The 19,906-nt window shown below is 39.1% G+C and overlaps 1 protein-coding gene across 28 annotated transcripts in view; it reads right to left on the bottom strand.

Moving 5' to 3' along the window:
* The window catches only part of Rpgr (retinitis pigmentosa GTPase regulator), a 66,876-nt gene extending 47,300 nt beyond the window's left edge, over positions 1-19,576 (bottom strand). For 12 of the 28 annotated variants that reach the window (XM_087600409.1, XM_087600407.1, XM_087600410.1 and 9 more), the window contains exons 1-9: positions 19,352-19,522; positions 16,477-16,602; positions 15,294-15,386; positions 14,285-14,347; positions 13,240-13,398; positions 10,892-11,041; positions 7,752-7,910; positions 4,933-5,088; positions 2,430-2,554 (exon numbers count right to left, since the gene is read on the bottom strand). In XM_087600409.1, the coding sequence (XP_087456535.1) occupies positions 2,430-2,554; positions 4,933-5,088; positions 7,752-7,910; positions 10,892-11,041; positions 13,240-13,398; positions 14,285-14,347; positions 15,294-15,386; positions 16,477-16,602; positions 19,352-19,493 (1,173 nt within the window). In that variant the 5' untranslated portion in view covers positions 19,494-19,522. 28 annotated transcript variants of the gene reach the window in all.
* Positions 19,577-19,906: the final 330 nt, after the last annotated feature.

Raw genomic sequence — 19,906 nt, 5'->3', positions numbered from 1 at the left:
TGACTGAAAATGAAAACCAGTTTAATCCACCATTTACTTTCAATTTAATATATAGAAAATGGCCTGGTCGCAGGTATCTCATAACTTTGAAAATGTTATGTTTTGATCTTGGAAGAACATTAAAAAGTCGCAACTATCCAGAGAATAATTAGTAGGGAAATTATATAAGAATAACCATGTGTCTGACCATTATAATAAATATACAGCAGTTATACGTATCTGTGAAGTGTCTGCGTAAGATTGGGCCCTTCAATTGCTGGACAAAGAAGAGGAAGAAGCATCCATAAAGCCCCACCCTGTTCGAAGGAACTAACTATTGGCAGTTACTATCACTGAGGAAGTAACCATGAAGTAGTATGTTGGCCATGTGCTAGCAAACAGCCTCTCACCATGCCTACGCAAGCAATCCTAATTCAGTGAATCAAGAGAACAGGCACGAGAGAAAGAGAGGTACTAGTTGAGAAGAAAGCATTAAGAAGGAGAACGAAGAGAATATGACAGAGTAATGAGATAAATGCAATCGTAACACATAACTGCATTTGCATATGCACATACATATGTCATTGTCAAAAAGAAATACAAGAGAAAAGATTATGTCTCTAAGTCTTTTCCTTTACAAGAACACTTTCTAAATTAAAGGCTTATAAGTCTTTAGAGGAAAATACCAGCACACTGGATGAAATAATGAAAAAATATAAACCACCAATGAGTTTTAAGAAGCAAATGCTTTTTATAAAAATGTTAACAAAAACCCTATACTAACAACTGCAGTGAGAGGCAGAATTAGTCTTCTTCAGAAATGAGCTCTCCGATTGCTTATCCAATGCCAAGGGGCCAGCCTTACACTATGTACATGCAGGAAACGCTCAATAACTCAGCAGGTTATACGTGTGTGTGTGTGTGTGTGTGTGTGTGTGTGTGTGTGTGTGTGTGTGTGTGTACAGAGGAGAAGTGATATAATTATGGCTTTATTAATTTTTAGTTACAGAAATTAGCAAATCTATGTCAATAATAATCCTAGATGTAAATGGTTTGAACCTGTCAATAGACGCCATTGAAGAAAGAGTCTATGCTATTTTTCAGCCTCAGATTTGAATTACTTTGCAGGGCTCTTTTTGGTGACAGAAGAACTGCATACTTTCAAAGTATGCATCCTCTCCATAAAGATCATGAAATAAGCAGTTGGTATTTTGTTCATCACTGAGTAATTTATTTGCATTCCTAATATTTAGACTAATACCTTATACACAGTAGGCTTTTATTAAATGGTTATTATCTTATTTTTCTCTTCCTGTTCTTGGGATAAAATACCCTGAAAAAAGCAACTTAGGGGAGAAAGGATTTACTTTTTGCTGTCGGTTGCAGGTTCAGGCCCACCATAGCAAGCAGGTCCTGGTGACAGGAGCTTCAGGGAGGTAAATACATCATATCCAGAACCAGGAGTCGAGAGCATGCATGCCAGTTAGGGTCCAGCCTGTGAACTGGTGTGGCCAACATTCAGGATGTGACTTCAGATGACAATGAACCTAATTAAGGAAATTCCACAGAGGCATGCCTACAGGCCAATTTAATGTAGACAACCTCCAAATGAGGCTCCCTCCCTGGGTGATTCTAGATTGTGTCAAGCTGGCAACTAAAACTATCCCAGCTATGAAATGAATGAGAAGTACCATAGTATGAGGAACGGTGTCATTGGAGAGGCAATCTGAGTATGGCCAAATAACCAGAGCATACATGTCCACAGTTTTTTTAATATTTTTAAAACTTTTATGTTATGTGTAGACATGTTTTGATGCATAAATGCTAGTATCCTATGTCAGATCCCCTGGAACTGAAATTGCAGACAGTTGTGGCCTGCTATGTTGGTGCTGGGAATTGACCTTGGGTCCTCTGGAAGAACAGCCAGTTCTCTTAACCACTCAGCCTTCTCTCCAGTCCATGTCTATAGCTGGTAACTGACAAAAATACTGCAAAGATTAATTCTTATCTCCATGTTCAACCAATAAATCATTTGCAACATTCTTCATCTAGTATCAGGCCTCTTCTTGTGGAGGGTTTGAGACTGTCCTACCCATGACATTGCATTTACCCTATAGTAAGCATTGTGAGCAAGACATTCTACTTGTGCTTGCTACACGAGACATAAAACTTAAAGAATGGGCACAATCCTAGTTTTCAAAAAAAGTTAAAAGGAAGCAGAAGACTCAGTATTTGTAGAAAACTGTTGTTAAAGGAGAAAACTTAGAAAAGGATTTTTCAGAGGAGTACAATGTCCAACATTCGGCTCTTACAGAACTGCTTAGCATTAGAGTTATTAGCCGGACATATGACAGCCTCACACAAAGATAAAAGTATGTATTTTCTATGAAATAACAAAAGTCTCAAGTCTAAAAATATAAAGTATACAAGAGGGAATATGAAACTCTTACCAATTGAACTGTAAATTTCAAAAAATTAGAGCACAAAGTAGGGAAGAACTGATTGGTAAAATTCTCCATTCCAAGCCCTAATTTTCCATGCCGTCCGTCTCCAAAAGTATACATAAGGCCTATATCTAAAATGCAAACAGACTGATGTTATACAAGGCCCGTGTCCAGTTATAGACAGATACGTTAGCTCTACTGCAATCTCCATCTTTTCAGAGAGTTGGAAATTAAACTCCCTTTGTCTATTGAGCCCTGCAGAATACAGTGTTTATGGTTCTACATACAACAGTAGGCAACGGGACTGAGAATGGACCACATCTTGGTGGTCAGAGTATCCTTGTGTATCTGTCCTATGCCCTGCGGTCTATTTAGCACCATCGCTGCCCTCTGTCCACTACTTGCCAGTAGAATAACTTCTTTCTGCAGCAGTGAAAATCAGAAATGTCCCCAGACATCATTAATGTCTCCCAGGAGTGCAAACCTTCACTGGTGGAGAACTATGTCACTTAGAATATAGCTGTCTCTTTCATTATTTTAGCTCTTGGGCTGTGGAATGGTGCCTTAGCAATGTCAGAGGTGAACCAAACATTCTGACTAATCCCATATCAATATCTTGGTCCCATTCTGATGGGCATACAATGATAAGAAGCCTGACATGTTAACTAACCCTGTCCCACAGTTATATTTAACTTCTGCATTTCTTCGGTAGCCCCTCCTTCATAACCGACATTTAAAGGATGTGGGGCAAGTGGCATTGAAGCAGAAGCCAATCAGTCTACAGAACAGGGGAATTTCCCTCTAGTCAGGGGATCAGAGAAGGCTGTCACAGTGAATCCTAAAAGACTTTATTTTACAAAAATAAACAAATTCCATGTTTTGACTTTGATTTATCCAAGGTCATAATTTATCCAAATTGATTATCCGAAAATCATTTTTAATGTGTGCTTTTCCAAAGTGATTTTCCACCGGAGAGAGTAAACCCTTATCTCATTTGCTTCATTGCACTTCCAAGCTCAAAGAAGACTTAAAAACATAAGCTGTTGATAGGGTGCTGGGAAGAACTTCAACAAACTCACTACACAAATCTCAGTGTTCAAGAGAGAGAACAAAAGTTGTAACCCTTATACCTTGGGGAGGGTGAAAGAGCCAAATGGCAAGCAACCTTACTGTGCAGGTATTAGTGCTAGACTCTTTTCACTGGGTAGGAAAAGTACTATGCAAACTTAACTAGCCAACACATGATTCATACAAAGTACAGTCACATCAGTGATAATTTAGAGTCAATGAAACATGGCACTATAGCCAGAACAGCTATCATTAGGGCACCACAGTAAGGGGCACCTAGAAACAGCTCCTACAGGCAGGACAACGAAGGAATGATATGGTTTTATAGTCTACATAGTCCTTGTACATGCTATAAAGGAGATCATCAATACTGGATAATGGGCACGTCTTTTTTCTTGAGTTCTGTGAGAAAGAACTTTTTATGGTAGTAAAACTACTATGAGAACTATTTATGGGAGTAGCTCATGTTTTCCAATTTCTCCTTTTTCTAAACAAATGCTGTCACGTGAGCTCCACTCTTTTTGGAGTGATTTTGGATAGAAGGAAGGAAAACTGAAAAATGAGTGTCTGGATTATTCAAAGATACTAAAACTACTTCTGACTTTTTCATGTTTTACTTTGTTTTTAGATAAAACAGTTGAATGATAGATCCTTTTGTTATAAAGCACTAAGTCATTTCAAGGGAGGTTTTTATTGAGTCCCACATTATCAACAGCATCTAGTTTATGACACTGAGAAGTAAGCAGGCCAAAGGAGCATCTCCTTTGGGAACTGAGAAGACAGCAAAGTGGGAGATGCATTCGCTGGGTGGTTTTTGCAGTGCTCTTTTCCCTACCACTTTGCCAAGAAAAGAAAGGAGTCAGTGCACAAACTCCCCCTGGTGGTCACTGCAATGCCCTTCTCTGTCTTCTGCTTTCCTAAGGGAAGGAAGGAGTCAGACCTGAACTGTCCCTTGGTGGTCAAAGCATCCTAAAATGTCACTGCGCATGACTACAGCTCTTCTATACTGAACAGGTAGAAAAATAAGCTTTTTTTGTATGATTTTCCTCTCTGGCTTGAGGTAATTTTGGAAAAGTTAAGAGCCTTTAAACAAATACAATTTCAAAAGGATTTTATGGTCAAGAGACCAAAGTCTACTTTTAGGTTCTAAGTGTGGCTAATTTTTTGTTTTGGGTGCTGGGGATTGACCCAAGGTCTCATAAAGCTAAGAACATGTGTTACCACTGAGCTATACTATAGCACCCATATTTATTGTAAGCTGAACTATACCTTAATTTACTTTTAAACTTATTTGTAACCTTATATTTAGAATATCAATCATATGATTCCCTTTTCTCAAGCATAAATTCCATAAGTTAGATACACTCATTCTACATTATTATTCATATCATAATAAACTGTAGTCAATCTAGAAACAAAAATCAGAAAAATTATTTCATACCTGTCATCAAAGCTGTATGGTTTTCTCCACAGGAAATATGACTTATTTTCTGATCCTTAATACGATCAATGATTTTGGGTTCTGAAGTTTCAAAAAGAAAAGTGCCAAGGCCCAGTTGTCCAAACTGTCCCAGCCCAAAGGCATACACAACTTTCTCTGAGAGGAAGTGAACACATACATAAAAAGAGTTGCATGGAAGGTACATCATATCTGAAATGACTGGCATTCGAACTTTTACAATAGCCATTAATTGCCTGAAAAAGAACTGTTCATAAAAATACTGATATGAAGTGCGAGTTTTCAATGATGAAAGAGGAAAAAAAGTAAGTGTTATAAAATAATGATATGGGTTTCAGTTTGTCTTTTTTGAATAACCATAAAAGGAATTATTGTAATCATCAGGTAGGTTATAAGATATATAATTCAGAGAATGACCCAAAATGCATTTATAATTACCACATCAGCTCAGAAAGTCTCACCTGATTATTAGACAATTTCCTTTCACTGCCACACATTTAAAAAAGAGAAATTTCCTACAGAGATATCCCCTTACTTTTAAAAGTGGTTTAATAAAATTCTATGAAGCACAGTTTGTGAGCTGGAGGTAAAGTACTTGCCTAGCATGCACAAGACCACAGGTTCTACCTGTTGAACACAGCATGCACATGCAAACAGACACACATGAACACCCAGGAACACACAGAGACACACATGCACTCAGACACGCATGCACACATACATGTGAGTGTGCACACATTGGCACACACACACAAACAATATCAGAAAAATATTTTAGAAGAATTAAAATTTATAGTAGATATGCAGATGTATTCATAAACAACTTTTCTTTACTATACCAGAGGGGAAAGACTTCTCTAGATTGCTGCACTAAGGAGGTGACAGCAAATATCCTTCAGTATTTTAGTAAATTTGAGCTCACTTCTCATCTAGAGATGGGAGCACAAATCAGGATCTATGACTGATGACAAGAGTCACCGATGAAACAATCTCAGCGGTCAGTGCACCGACAAACGTGACGACCATGGTACTTTCTTCCGGACAATCTCATGGAAAGGGGAGCAGGGATTCCCCACTAAAGCCAGAAGCAAATGTTCTTCTGCAGCCAGGGGGCAAGTTCCTCACATCGCAACCCTGGCTAACAAAGTGCACAAAACAATCTATCCAGGTAGATTTCAAAATATTCCATTGTGAAGAATTATTTTTTTGAAAAGTATCTCATTAGCTCCTCTGAGAATGAGGGCTACTGATGAACACATAATAATAATTCACTCTAAGAACAAATTGGAAGTATAAATAGAGATAAAACCCCTTAAAGAAACTATACTCATAACATGGATATAAAGGCATATTGAGACAATGGCAAGAGACTTATTTTAATATAGCATATCTCGTAATTACTAGGTTATATGTCATCTTGCCTGTTTTAAGTTTACTAATTTTGTCTACGCTTTTCCTTTATCACAATTATTGTCTCCTGTTCCTCCCCATTCATTCTTGCCTAGCACAGTCAGACAGATAGAAAATGACTACTACATTTTTCCTAGAGCATGTCTCATTCTGGGCTGCTGCAGATTAAGCAATAACTATGTGTGCTTGTGCACCATATGCATGTGGGTATCTAGAGGGGCCAAAAGAGAGCACTGATCCCCTGGATCTGGAGCTCCAGGCAGTTATGAGATGCCCAGTGCAGGGGCTCAGGTCCTCTGTAAGAGCAGCAAATGCTCTTAAGCACTTAGCCACCTCTTCAGCCCTTATTAGTTTTTTAATTTAAAAAACATAATAAAAACATAGTGTCTAAATAGATTACTATAATACTATTTATGTAAATTACATTTGATGCTTAACAAATTTGGAGATAACTATTTGGTTTTCATATTACAGAATGCTGAGTCTAATTCAACGTATTGACTAGAAACCAAAGAAACCTGGCACATCACATAAATAAGAAATTCCCAAGTCAAACTGATACTATTTTGAAGGTTTCGAATTTTTCTTTTACCTATAATGTGAAATTTTACCACTTTTTAATGAATTATTATAACAATATAAAAATCACAAAGAATTATTTAAGCTTACACATTAGAAATATATAAAACATTATTAACATCAGAAAATAGCATGAAATGGAAGTATTTTTAGGAAAAATAATATTAATTTTAGATGAATATGATTCAGTAGAATTCAATTTTTCCTACTTAAAAAGGTCCTCCCTGAGCCAGAAATATGTATTAACTATATACATGAAAGGCAGGAGTCATAACCAGAAGGCAGTCAGGCGCGCTTCCATACGGATGTATAAGAGTCAAACTCAGAGAGACTACTTATGGACCATTCTTATGGTAGTTCCCAGGAGCTGAGGGAAGGGCATGAGGATGTTTTACTGTACAGCACATATGGATCTTAGTTATATGTAAGAAAAGCTTTACAGGTACAGCATCATATGTATATATAACAATCCTACACTACATGCTTTCAAATCTCCTTAGAAGTTATAGCTCATGTTAAATTCTCTTTTTAGACTTATTTTATTATTTATGTGTTGAGTGTGGAAGTTTCCAATGAGACCAAAAGAGGATGTGGTGTCCTTTAGAGCTGGAATTACACAGCCATTTGTGAGCTGCCCAGCTCCAGTGCTGGAATGCCAACTCAGGACCTCGTGATAGAAGAATGAGTGCTCTTAATCACTGGGCCATCTCTCCAGCCCTGAGCATTCGTATCTTGTCACAGTAGAAAGGATCATTAAAATGTCCTTAGCTACTACTTAATACAGGGAACAGAGCAGCACGTTCCACACATACCTGTGAGAACCACAGTGTGCCCTCCACCACACGCTACTTGAATCACCTTGTCAGGAATCCCCAGCACACGCTGGGGAGATCTGTGATTAATCAGCAGCTGGTTGGGAAGGCCCAACTTTCCATTCTCAGGTTCTCCAAATGTGTACAGCTCCCCATCCGCTGTTGGAGGAGAAGCACAATGATTAGCAGGGACATAACTATAAACAGACGATTGGTCCTCTGCCTCATGTTTGCATGCTCCATGAAAACTCAGCCAGTAATTAAGAAAATCTGATCATTCCTAAGATGTCTATCACTGCAAGGTAAAAAAAAAAGACTGGATTGTTTTCCTCTTGCTTCTGGGCTACTAGTATCCTTCATAAAGAATTCATTACTATAAAGAATTAGAAAATCATTTTAGCTTTGTTAGAAAGCATAGCAAAGACTACCTTATATATCCCCTGGACTTCTGTGGCATGCATGTATGTATAAGTGTGGTGATGATACTACTGGGCATTAACTCTACGGCCTCAAACATGTTCTTCAAGAGCTGGAGCATAAGTTCAAGCCCCAGTACCTCTTTATATGATTCAGATTTAGAGAGTGGGTTTTACTAGGTTGTCCAGGCTGCCCTTGAACTCACTCTTGTAGCAGGCCTTGAACTTGGAATCCTTATCCCTTAACTTCCTGAATAGTGAGAATTATAGACCTCTGCAGCCAGCCCAAGATTGCTTGCCTTTGTTTTTTAATGATACTTGCTCTAGAAAGCTTGGTTTTGTATGAAATGCCTAAGTTAAATCAATATGAGGTTAACAGTTTATCAGCTAGCACTACCAATTCTTTCCACCTTGTCCACACTAAGACTACTTTCTTTCCTTTGCATTAGTTATCACACGAGTGTAAGGTCCTTGAAAGCATAGACATTCTTATTGTCTTATTCACTTCTGTAATCCTGTAAGTTACTCTCCCAGTCCACTAATAGTCATGTTCTAACACCAGAAGAGAGGAGCCCACGACATAGAGTTGCTGTTTCACATGAAGAAACAAAACAGTGACTAGAGAAGTACTGAGGACATCTGGGCCTACTCATTAGAGTCGCTGCTGGATCTTCCACTTCCGTGTGTGTGTGTGAGTGTGTGTGAGTGTGAGTGTGTGTGTGTGTGAGTACGTGTGTGTGAGTGTGTGTGTGTGAGTGTGTGAGAGTGTGTGTATGTGAGTGTGTGTGTGAGTGTGTGTGTGTGTGTGTGTGAGTGTGTGTGTGTGCGCGCGCGTGTGCGTCGGGAAACTGCACGCTGAGAGAAACCATGCAGGTCTATAAAGTGTAAAGTGTGCAGCGTCACCTTGGCTCTAGCTGATATATGAAACCACAGAAGGTACAAGTCTTACACAAAGTTGTTAGGAGAGTGAATAGAATATCTTTGGAGTTTTAAATGCCTTCTAGATGGACAAAGATTATATATCTTAGAGCTATAAACTTCTAAATGGTATTATGCTTTTATCAACTTAATTTTCTACAAAACACTGAAAACTTGATTCTTTTTATTCTTTTAACAATTGCATACCTCTACAACCCTCTCTCATTCTGCTCCCACCAAAGCCTTTCTCCCATTTCCACCCCTGTGCTCATTTCTTTGGTTAGTCTGGTGATCCACTAATTGGGGATTCTTGCATAAGCACTGATAAAGGTTTATTTACTGGAGCACTGGTTACCTACTAGTGGTTCCTCCATGGAAAATAACTGATTTCCCTTCTGGCTATAGCCATTAATTAACTGAGAAGTGCCTCATCAGTTCCCCCAATCCATGATGGACACCCCATCTTGTGCAGGTCTAGGATGTGGGTAATCACAGCACTGTGACATGTGTGTAGCAGGTACATCATGTCCAGAAAATGGCATTTCAAACACTCCTCCCTATCTTCCACCTCTTACATTTTCCCTCCCTATGCTTTTGAGGGGGTGATTTAGGGCTGAACACTTGGCAATCACTTAGTCTCAGAACTGTGTCCAGTTATGAGTCTCTGAATTAACTACTATTCTAAAAGAATCTACTGAACTGTTTTGTAGAGAGCAGCGCGGCGAAACAAAGATGGCACCGACATCCAGCCTTGTCTGGATATAAACGACTTACTGCGCATGTGCAGGCTTGTCCCCTTGCTAGGGCTCCCTCTAGTGGTGAACAGCGGTACTGCACATGTGTGGTTTATTCACCAGGTGTTAGTTGACCGTTAATATGCTAATGAGGTGATTCATTCTCCGCCAATCCCTGGAGGACAAGTAGTGGGGTGATCCAAGCCCCACCAATCCCTGAGAGATAATTAGCATACCGTTGTCTATATAAGCCGAGCGATTTTGCTGCTCGGGGTCCCTGTTCAAGAGAGCTGTAACACTAAGAGAGCTGTAACACTGAGAAGAGCTGTAACACTAAGAAGAGCTGTAACACAGTAAAGGCTTGCTCGCAGAAGAATCCTGTTGCCGCGCATCGTTCTTACTGGCGGGACATTAGGCGCGCGACACTGTTTCATCTGGGCATCTGATTATTAAAAACCATCAGTTAGAAGGAAATCCACAGTCACCCTTCCACTGTTAACTGGTATAGCCATGAATGTAGATGTCACCACAGAAGTAGGCTAACAGCTCAACACTACCAAGCAGACCATGAACAGGCCCAGGAATGAGAAAAGCTGCAGATACTGAGAAATGCATTACCAAAGGACCAAGGCCACATTCTTCTCCATCAAATCTTCATCCTGGTCCTCACAAGAATACTCTAGGGCTCACTTATTTGAAACAATAAAGTTAGCAGGACAGAAAGAATAGAGAAGGTCAAAGTATAGAAGTGAAGTGGATCCAGGGAAAAATGGCTCAGGAGTCTTGTTTTTAACGCCGTACAAGGCTATGAAGTTTAAAAGCCAACATTTCAAAAAGCTTTCTAAAATAAGAATTTAGTTTTTATAATAGACCTAGTATTCACTTTCTAAAAAGTTGGCATGTCAGAGAATATTTGAAATTATAATCTGTCAATACAGAAAGGGAGAAATGGTTTTAATGAAAGCATACATTATTTCAGTAGTTGAACAGCATGTGAACTGTAAATAATTTTACTAGCAGTAATAATCAAGAAATGAGAGGTAATATAATGAATCAAAAATGTTCATCTTACTTGTTACAAAAGCTGAATGGTAATATCCACAGGAGATCCATGAAATTGGCTTACCGACAGTCACTTCGTGAGGGATACATACATTACTTTTATTTTTCAAACCGATCTGCCCTTCAGAATTGTCTCCCCACATAAAAAGTTTTCCATCCTCTATGAAGAAAGCATAAGGAGAGAAAAGCCTTTAAAGAGCTAGCCAGGCTCTCAAGCTATAACATTTCCTACAGACTATTATTTGCCTTCTGGATTACATTTTTTAGTCTTATTTTATTCTTTACTAATATATAATAACTATAGATATTTGTGGAATGCAATATGATGGTGGAACCTCCTAGGCCCCGTCAGTATTTGACCCCTGCTGATGCCTTGTTGATGCATGTGAAAGCCTTTTGTTACTAACAAAGGAACGCCCTGGTGCTGAAGTGACACACGCCTGGGTGGTACACCTGGGCAATAATCGGTTCCTGTCTTTCATTCCTCTTTCTTTGTTCCTGAGGGTATAAGCTGGTTTTTCCACTGTGCTTCCTGGAATTTACATTCCTGGGTATACATTCCTTAATCAAGTAAAAGATTTGGCATTCTTGTAACATGAATGACCAGAGTATGTGTTTTTTCTTAAACTTTGCAGGCCTACTCCCGGCTCCTGGTACTGTGTTGGCGCGGGCACTGACAATATGATACTTCAAAATGCACATGTATGTGTATGCATATATATATATATATATATATACACACATACAAATATATACATACATATATATACACACACACATCTATATATCTATATATCTATATAGATATATAGATATACATGTATGGTACATTTGTGTGTGTGTATATGTGTATATAATGATCAAATCAGGGTCATTTGTTTAGCACTAGTCTTTCCTTGGGTTGAAAACACTCAAAATCCTCTGCCACTCTGAAGAGAATATCAGCTCACATCTCTAATACCAGAGCTCAAGGGCCTGTGACAGTAGGATTGCAATGAATTTAAAGCCGGTCAGAGCTATGTTATACATACTAAGCCAACTAGGTTTACAAAGTAAGACTGTCTGAAAACAAAAAAAAAAGAAGAAAAAAGTAATACACAATACATTATTATTTCGTTCTTCCTTTGAATCTCTAACTCAGTACTGGAAATAATATGTCATAAAAGTACCAAAACATTTGTACAAGCTCGTGACCTGGAAGTTCAATTTCTACTGTCATATGCTCTACAAGGAGAAAAAGCAGAGAACAAGGCTAAATCACTTTAGTTACCATATATTTCTCATAGTAAACACAGGATGTCATTTCCTTTGTGTCCTTTTAATGTCTTCACACAGAAACATTTACCTCCTTCTATGTAGTCTGGCGGCCACTGAACTGAGAGGCAACAGAAGGCACCTACACGTCTGCAGGTGAAAAGAGCAAGTTCCCAAATAAAAACCTTGCTCTTGAGACACACTGGCCACACAGTGACTCTCACTAATCTTTTCTTAGTGACTGCACACCTAAAATACAGCTTCCCCAGCTTCTCACCATTCTTAACTCTGTCCTTTCTGATAAGGTTTCATTGTTGTGAATAGTTAAGCTAAATGCAGGGCAAGTATTTTAGGGATTATAAATACCTGTTTACGTCTATTGGGTTTTGAAACAGCATCTTACTATGTAGCACAGTTTAGCCACGAAGTCATGATTAACACTGCAGAAATACCCAGCAACTTCTTTTAGTGAGTTAAAAAGTGGACCTTCAAGATGATTTAAAAATAAGCCAAAATTAAGCAGGAAATAAAAACTGAAGGAGTTAAGACTGAATAGTAAATAATATAGTCGATGAATCAAACAGAACTCTGGTTTTCCCAGTGGCCAAAAGCAATGCCAGATCTGTAGAGAATCTCCTGCTTGGAAGAAAGCTGCAAGCCAGCAGCTTCATGAGGTCTCATAAATCATGGCTCTGAATTTGACAGACAAGTTCTCATATCTACTTTAGAAAAGAACACAGGAATGTGGTGACCATTACAACCCACACTTTAACAACATACATCCCAACTGACTTCAATCAATACTTCTGGCACTAAGTTTAGGTAATGCCTCAAGTATACCTTTCAGAATATGCAATGATGATAACCTTTAATAATATTCAAAAGAATAATGGATAGCTAGCAGAGCTGAGAACTTATTTATCAATCGCCTTCTACACATGCATTTATCTCCTTCTCAATATATACATACAGCTCTAACATTTCACGTTTATAGCCTTTTGGATGTACATAGAATGCTGGCACTGTTGTGCATTTACTGAGTTGGTGTATCCTGTTTGAAAGAAAAGATGTGTCTAGCCAGAAACACAAGCAAGTCTCACTCACCAGTTAGAGCGGCTGATGTATTAGCACCAGCAGAGAGCTGTTTAATGATATCACTAGGTGTAAAGAAGCCAATTTGATGAAAGGTATCTCTGTCATCAGTGTCACCAAGCCCCAATTGGCCTTCATTATTTCCACCAGCTGCATATACACCACCAGTATCTGTACATAGGAAAGAGATATTAAGTAGTCACCCTGCTTCTGAGACATGCTACTAAACAGCAGATATGTCCTGTATTAAGCGTGAAAACATATAAATAAATGTAAGAGATGTATAGAGAAGCTAGAGCAGAGAGAAGAGCTAGGAGACAGAAGCAAGCAGGGGAGGACAGGGAGCAGGGAGACCAGTAAATACAGCACTGCTAACTCCTCGGCAGCGTGTGGAAAGAGTATTATACTTTTCTTCCCTGAACTGTCCTCAAACATGTGTTAGAACTCAAGCATTAGGGCTATAGCTTAGTAGGAGAGAACCTAAAAGCAGAAAGTAGTTATAGACATATATGTTGGTCTGCTTCTCAACACTATTGTGTTTCATTAAACTTTAATCTTTGTCAATACTGCATTTCTATAATTATTGTAGCTTTGGGACAGGGACTGAAATCAGAATACTGTTAGCCCCAAATTTTGTTCTTTTTGGAAATTGTTTTGACTAGTATGTCTCTCCTTTGATTTTCTATAGAAATTTATGAATCACTTTATCAACTTCAAGATACACTATACTACCTAATTAGATTTTGATTAAAACTGAGAGGACTACTACCAGTAGATTTTCCTGTGGCTTCCACACAACATCTGTGACATAGAAGGAAGAGCAAAATCAGGAGGAAGCAATGCGCTAATGCTACCCCTTGATCTCTGGCTACTCATCACTTCTTTGTATATTCAAAATGGCAAATGCACGCAACGTACTAAACACCGACATTGTGAAAACTCTATTCTACATACCACTAAAGTATCACTAATATCAATTTTACAAAGCCACAAATACCACTAAAGTGAGACCTCAGTTCTCAAGGCTGATAGGAGTGGTACAGGATGAATACTGTACCTGTTGAAACTAAGGTATGGTTTCTTCCACACGCAGCAAGTTTCACCTTTTCAGGCTTAAGAGCTAGACATGAGAATATGACAATTATAATATTGTATGGGTATGAAAAAGATAAACAATCCAGGTCAAATGATAAGTAACGGGTAAAACTGAGTTCCTTTATTTATTGCACTTCAAGGAACCCAGAGCTTTGAGCATGCTAAGCACTCAGAACTAAACTATATCTATAACCCAAAAAATGAAATTTAAAAACCCTATGTATGTAACTCTAAACCACTGTCTTAACTACTAATTCAAGTTAACCCACAGTTTAATGCACATCATTAAAATCGTGTAACATGGCAAAAAATGATTCATTTGGTCAAAGGTTGGGTCAAGGCATCTAATAGAAAACTCTAAGTTATTAATACATCAAGGTCCAGTGCATTCTACTGTGTTGATTCTCACCAATTGCCATACTCCACAAAGGCCCTAAGATCTATAGTCATAGGCACGCACTTTAGTTGAAGTTGTTTGTCTACATATTTTCAAACACTTACAAATGCGTCTAATTAATTGGCAAAGCATCTGCACGGCTGCCTAAGTGTCTCCATGTTCACAGATCTCACAGTCTGCAGTAACGCTCTATTAGGTCATGGTCACTGGGAATAAACAAATGTTTAGTACTCTCTGCCCAGCTAAATGCTTTCTAACCATAACATTAAAAGTACAGTATTAATGCATATAAATAGCATGCTTATGACAGCTTCACACTAACATTTTAAGCTGAAATTTAAATTTGGGCCCTGAAGATCAAGACCACTGTTCTGACCACATCTGCAGAACTCTCAACCACTTACTAGTTGTAGGTGCTGACAAGATTCAAGTAAATCTTACAAAATAAAAACATAAAAGATGTTTCATTTATGATATTAGAGAGTCAAAGAATCAGTACTAAAGTTACTTCTGATAATCTGGATATTTTTAAAAGAATATAAATAATATAATATAAAGAAGAAAAGGCCCAAACCTTTGATACATGTTGGCTTGCTGATAGCTGATTTTGATCCTAATCCTAACTGGCCCCAGTTGTTACTGCCAAACATGTACAATTTATTATTTCCTAGTGGGAGGGAGAAAGAAATAACCGATTAAAGCAATCTGCACACAGATAACAAGAAATTAGTCACAAGGAAATAAAAAATATACACTTAAAAATATCAAAGTGGACTGACCCTGGACTCTGACCCCATAGGTAGCAATGAATATCCTAGTAAGAGCACCAGTGGAAGGGGAAGCCCTGGGTCCTGCTAAGACTGAACCCCCAGTGAACTAGTCTATGGGGGGAGGGCGGCAATGGGGGGAGGGTTGGGAGGGGGACACCCATAAGGAAGGGGAGGGGGGAGGGGGATGTTTGCCCGGAAACCGGGAAAGGGAATAACACTCGAAATGTATATAAGAAATACTCAAGTTAATAAAAAAAAAAAAAAAGATAAGGGAAAAAAAGACCAGGAAGATGAGCTAGGAGCACTGTTGATTGAAACATAAATTGGATTATTTTAAAACTGAATGTATAGCATTAGAATAAAATGTACCTTGTGAAAATTTAAAAAAAAAATATCAAAGAACAAAAAATAGGAGTGGGTTATCCTGCCTCTTTATGTATAGAATTTTTAAGATTTTATGTTAGCAATTTTGTACTATAATGAAATAGAGTCCAAGAAAGGTATGCATGGAGCAAAACCATTTAAGCATACAAAAGTAGTTTAGCGTTTGAAAGACTCTCTCAAGTCAATTTATAAAGAATTCTCTGACAGGCACCAAACCATGTTCTACACAGTTTCAATATATTGAATGCATGATAAAGCCTCTTCTTTACATATACAATAACAGCATCATTTCACTCATTTTTAAAGTAAAAATATAGTCAGATGAAATGCTAGAAGATCATTGCCCTCTCTGGGGTCCCTGAGTTTCATATCAATGATACCTTTTAGACATAAAACAAATATCCTATAGGCAATAGAAAAGAATCAGACTTTTAAAATGGATCTTTCTGTGCTGAAGCAGGTTACCTTGTCCTTCTATGTATAAGCTGACTCTATTAAGTGCAAAAGTTCCTGACATTGGGCAGAAAAGAATTGTATTAAATACAACAGTAATATTTAGGTTTCTCTAAGATTTACAGTCTCCTGATTTAAGATTATACTCACCTGTAACAATAGCAGTATGTTCATCTCCACATGAAAGACATATGGGTACGTCATTTTTAAACCAGAATTTGCTAGGAATGTTTTCAGCAAATTTAGTTTTTCCAAATGTAAATACAGCACCCGTATCTGCAAATGTAAGACAGTTTTTACTTCATAACTTGAACCACGACATCTGTTATTAAAATACATTTCCAATTACACAGGTATAAACGTGTTCTCCCCTGACAGCTTTGACTCTGCCTGAACACTATTTAAGCCTTCATTCTTTCACCTTACTTCAGTCCTAATCCTCGGACTTCATTTTAGTTTCATCTATGGCATGTTAATGTGAATATGTGCTATTCATTTAGAGATATAAGGTAAATATATATACAATGACAAGGAAAGCAACCATTACTAATTGTTCTGCTGTCACTAGATGGACAGCCAATTCATGAAGGAGGTGATATAATATGTACCTTCTACTCATTATGGTTAAGACGCCATAGTCTGGTCCCTGACTGAGGGCCTTTTCCCCACACTCAGAACCAAAACAGCACTGCGTTTTTTCCTTAACACCACAGGAAGTACATGAGAAGGGGCTAAGTGAGTTTGGATTTTCTTTACTCCTTCCAAGGAATTGCCAGTGTTTGCATGCAAGGAGGGGATGCTACTACAAATGCCGAACTCTCACTGCCAATGCTTGGGACAATCCACTAAAGCTAGGTGCAGAGCAGACAAGCACATTATTTACACTGTCTCACTCGCTCTATGGGAAGCCATACAAGGCTTTAAAGGTCAATTCTAGACCACAATCAAGAGTATGAGCCCTAGCACCCACATAACAAGAATGAACAGACCACAGAAATTTGGCACACACAGTGAGATAGGGGAGAGAGAGAATGTTTTACACTGGAAAGGTAATCATGTATTCAAATTCTTAATCTAATAAATAATAGGATAAACAATGGGTGACTTTACCAAACCTTAACTCCCTCCTTTAATCTCTATTGTTATTACCAAATGGTGTTTAATTACCAATACACCTTCCTACAGGCCCTGGATCTAACACAGGTACAAACAGGTTTGCTGTCCACAATCTATTTACAATAGTTTAAGCACAGGGTTGTACTTCTCTCTCTTTTATGCATAAAAAATCTAGTACAGACTCGACAATCTCCAACATATTAGCTTATGGTAAAGTCCTATTACACATGTTGGAAATGACTGGTTTCTCAGAAGCCTGGAATAAATATAGGCCATATGGCAATAAATGATGCACTACACAGCAATCTCTCTAATGAAATCACTACCAAAATATTTATTGGTGAGCATTTTATTTGCCCAACTGTATTACTGATAGTTTAGGTTTTCCTTGCTACTTATACCCATTGCACAAGATGCTCCTCGAATAAATACATTACCCTGAAGTTTGTGCTAACTTTCAAACAGAAAACTTCCCTTCTACACTATCACCATACCACCACTTTCACATCACTAGAACGCTGGGTAGGAAATCAAACATAGCTTTCAATACTTGCAGTGTGAAAGACAGCATATAACCCAGGTTTTAGCACAGAAACACTTCAGCTATTCCTGTTCCCACTGAGAAATGAGAATTCAAGTTACAGATCAGGCCCTGGAGATTGGAGATGGATGCTGACATTTAACATTCTTAAATTGCTATTGTCTGAACTGAGGCAGATTCAGACTTGAACCCAGTACCATTTTTTAAAGGTCTAAATAATCATTAACACTTCCAAGTAACTATTTAAAAATGCATGCACGCACACACACACACACACACACACACACACACACCACCTTCAGATAGATCCAGTCTTGGGGAAATTTCCAGAGAAAGCACACTGAATGTAAATATTAATAATATATATTATATACATATATATCAATGTGCAAGGGACTAAGTCACTTGAGAACTACTATGAGGCAAGCCAGTTCAACTCAGTAACTGAGCCTCGGCGCCAGGACCTAGAAATGATTCAAGGCTTCTCTGCAAGGGATTATTTAACTATTTTTATTCTGGCTCCTCAGAATGTCTCTTCAGACACTCCCCAAAAAGAAAATTTTGGTGGCTCCTTCCTGTCCTCTGCCATCTAATGTCAAGACTATTGTAACTATTTTCTTGTCCCTCACTAAGGTATTGGGCTCCAGGTGGTGTAGAATCAATCCTGTTTGAGCCAAGACCACAGCAGAAAGTGCAATACATATTTAAATGTATAATTATGCTCTAATATACTGGTTATTTCTCAAAATGTTAGTAATAGCCCATTAAAGTATATGTGGAAATAAACTCAGTGGATTATGACCACCATTTTAACTGAACAACTCTACATTCCAAACGGTTATAATAAGTGCTGCTTCAGGAAATGTCTACCTGGGCAACCCGGTACGGAAGCCGTACTGAGTCATAATTTTAAGATTTAACGACAGTCTTAAAACATTCACCAAAGGGCCCCGTTCTCCCTTTATCCTGTTCGTTTCTTCCATTTTTTATAACCTTTCACACCGTGTTCCACTGGTTACTGAATTCTGTACCTAATTGGGTCCTGGGGACATCCCACATGCTCAGAGACTCTGGGATGTTTAGCAAGAGAATAATGGCTGCCGCTGTCGCCTCCAAGAAAAGTCATGAAAAGCTTACTAATAACACACACAGGGTCCCTCGTCCCCTCGGTCCCAGTCCCTTCCTCCGGTCCCTTCCTCCGGTCCTGACAAAGGTTATTTATTCCCAAACGCAAAGATAAGGCTGCTGACTCAGGCTCAGTTTGCGGCCTGGACCCCGACTGGGCCGGCCCGGAGGCGGGGCCTGGCCTCCTGCCCGCCCGCGGACCCTCCCTCCAGGCCAGCCACCACGACCGCGGGCGCTACTCACCAGGCACCAATGACTCAGGTTCTGCCATGCCGAAGGCTGCGAACGGAATCTGTGCCTGCTTCGGAAAGACAGCAGGGGCGACTCGATTGGGCCTAAGGTACTGCCCTAGCCCCCCGGTTCCCCATCGCGACCCTCTTGGCATCGACCACTACTGTGCTCCCGGAAGTCAACAAACAGACGCTAGGGGCAACGGAGGCGGAGCCTTGCGGGGCGGGGCGAAAGGCGGTTGGAAGGAGGAAGGCGGAAGCGGTGTCATGTGGCGCAAGCGCAGATGCTGTAGTCGAGGTGGTAGGTGACCGCGCGCCCTCTAGCGGTCGTGATTGGAAGCGGCCACGCTGCAGACTGCGAGGTGTTGGGAGCACATGTACTTCTGAAGCCATGCAGGGACCTAGAGAAGATGTTGGGACCTAAAGGGGATGTTGAGACCTAGAGGGGATGGTGACAGCATGATGTCTCATATAACCTAACTTCTGTGACACCTGCAAACGTCAGCGCACAGTTTTGACAACACACAAACAGTAACAATCTGTAACAGAGCAAGGCACTGTTTTACAT

Source organism: Rattus norvegicus, chromosome X (genome assembly GCF_021556685.1).
Source record: "Rattus norvegicus strain SHRSP/BbbUtx chromosome X, alternate assembly SHRSP_T2T, whole genome shotgun sequence".
Classification (NCBI taxonomy): Eukaryota; Metazoa; Chordata; class Mammalia; order Rodentia; family Muridae; genus Rattus; species Rattus norvegicus.
Note: the sequence above shows the minus strand (reverse complement) of the source record. Positions and strands in the feature narration are given on the sequence as shown.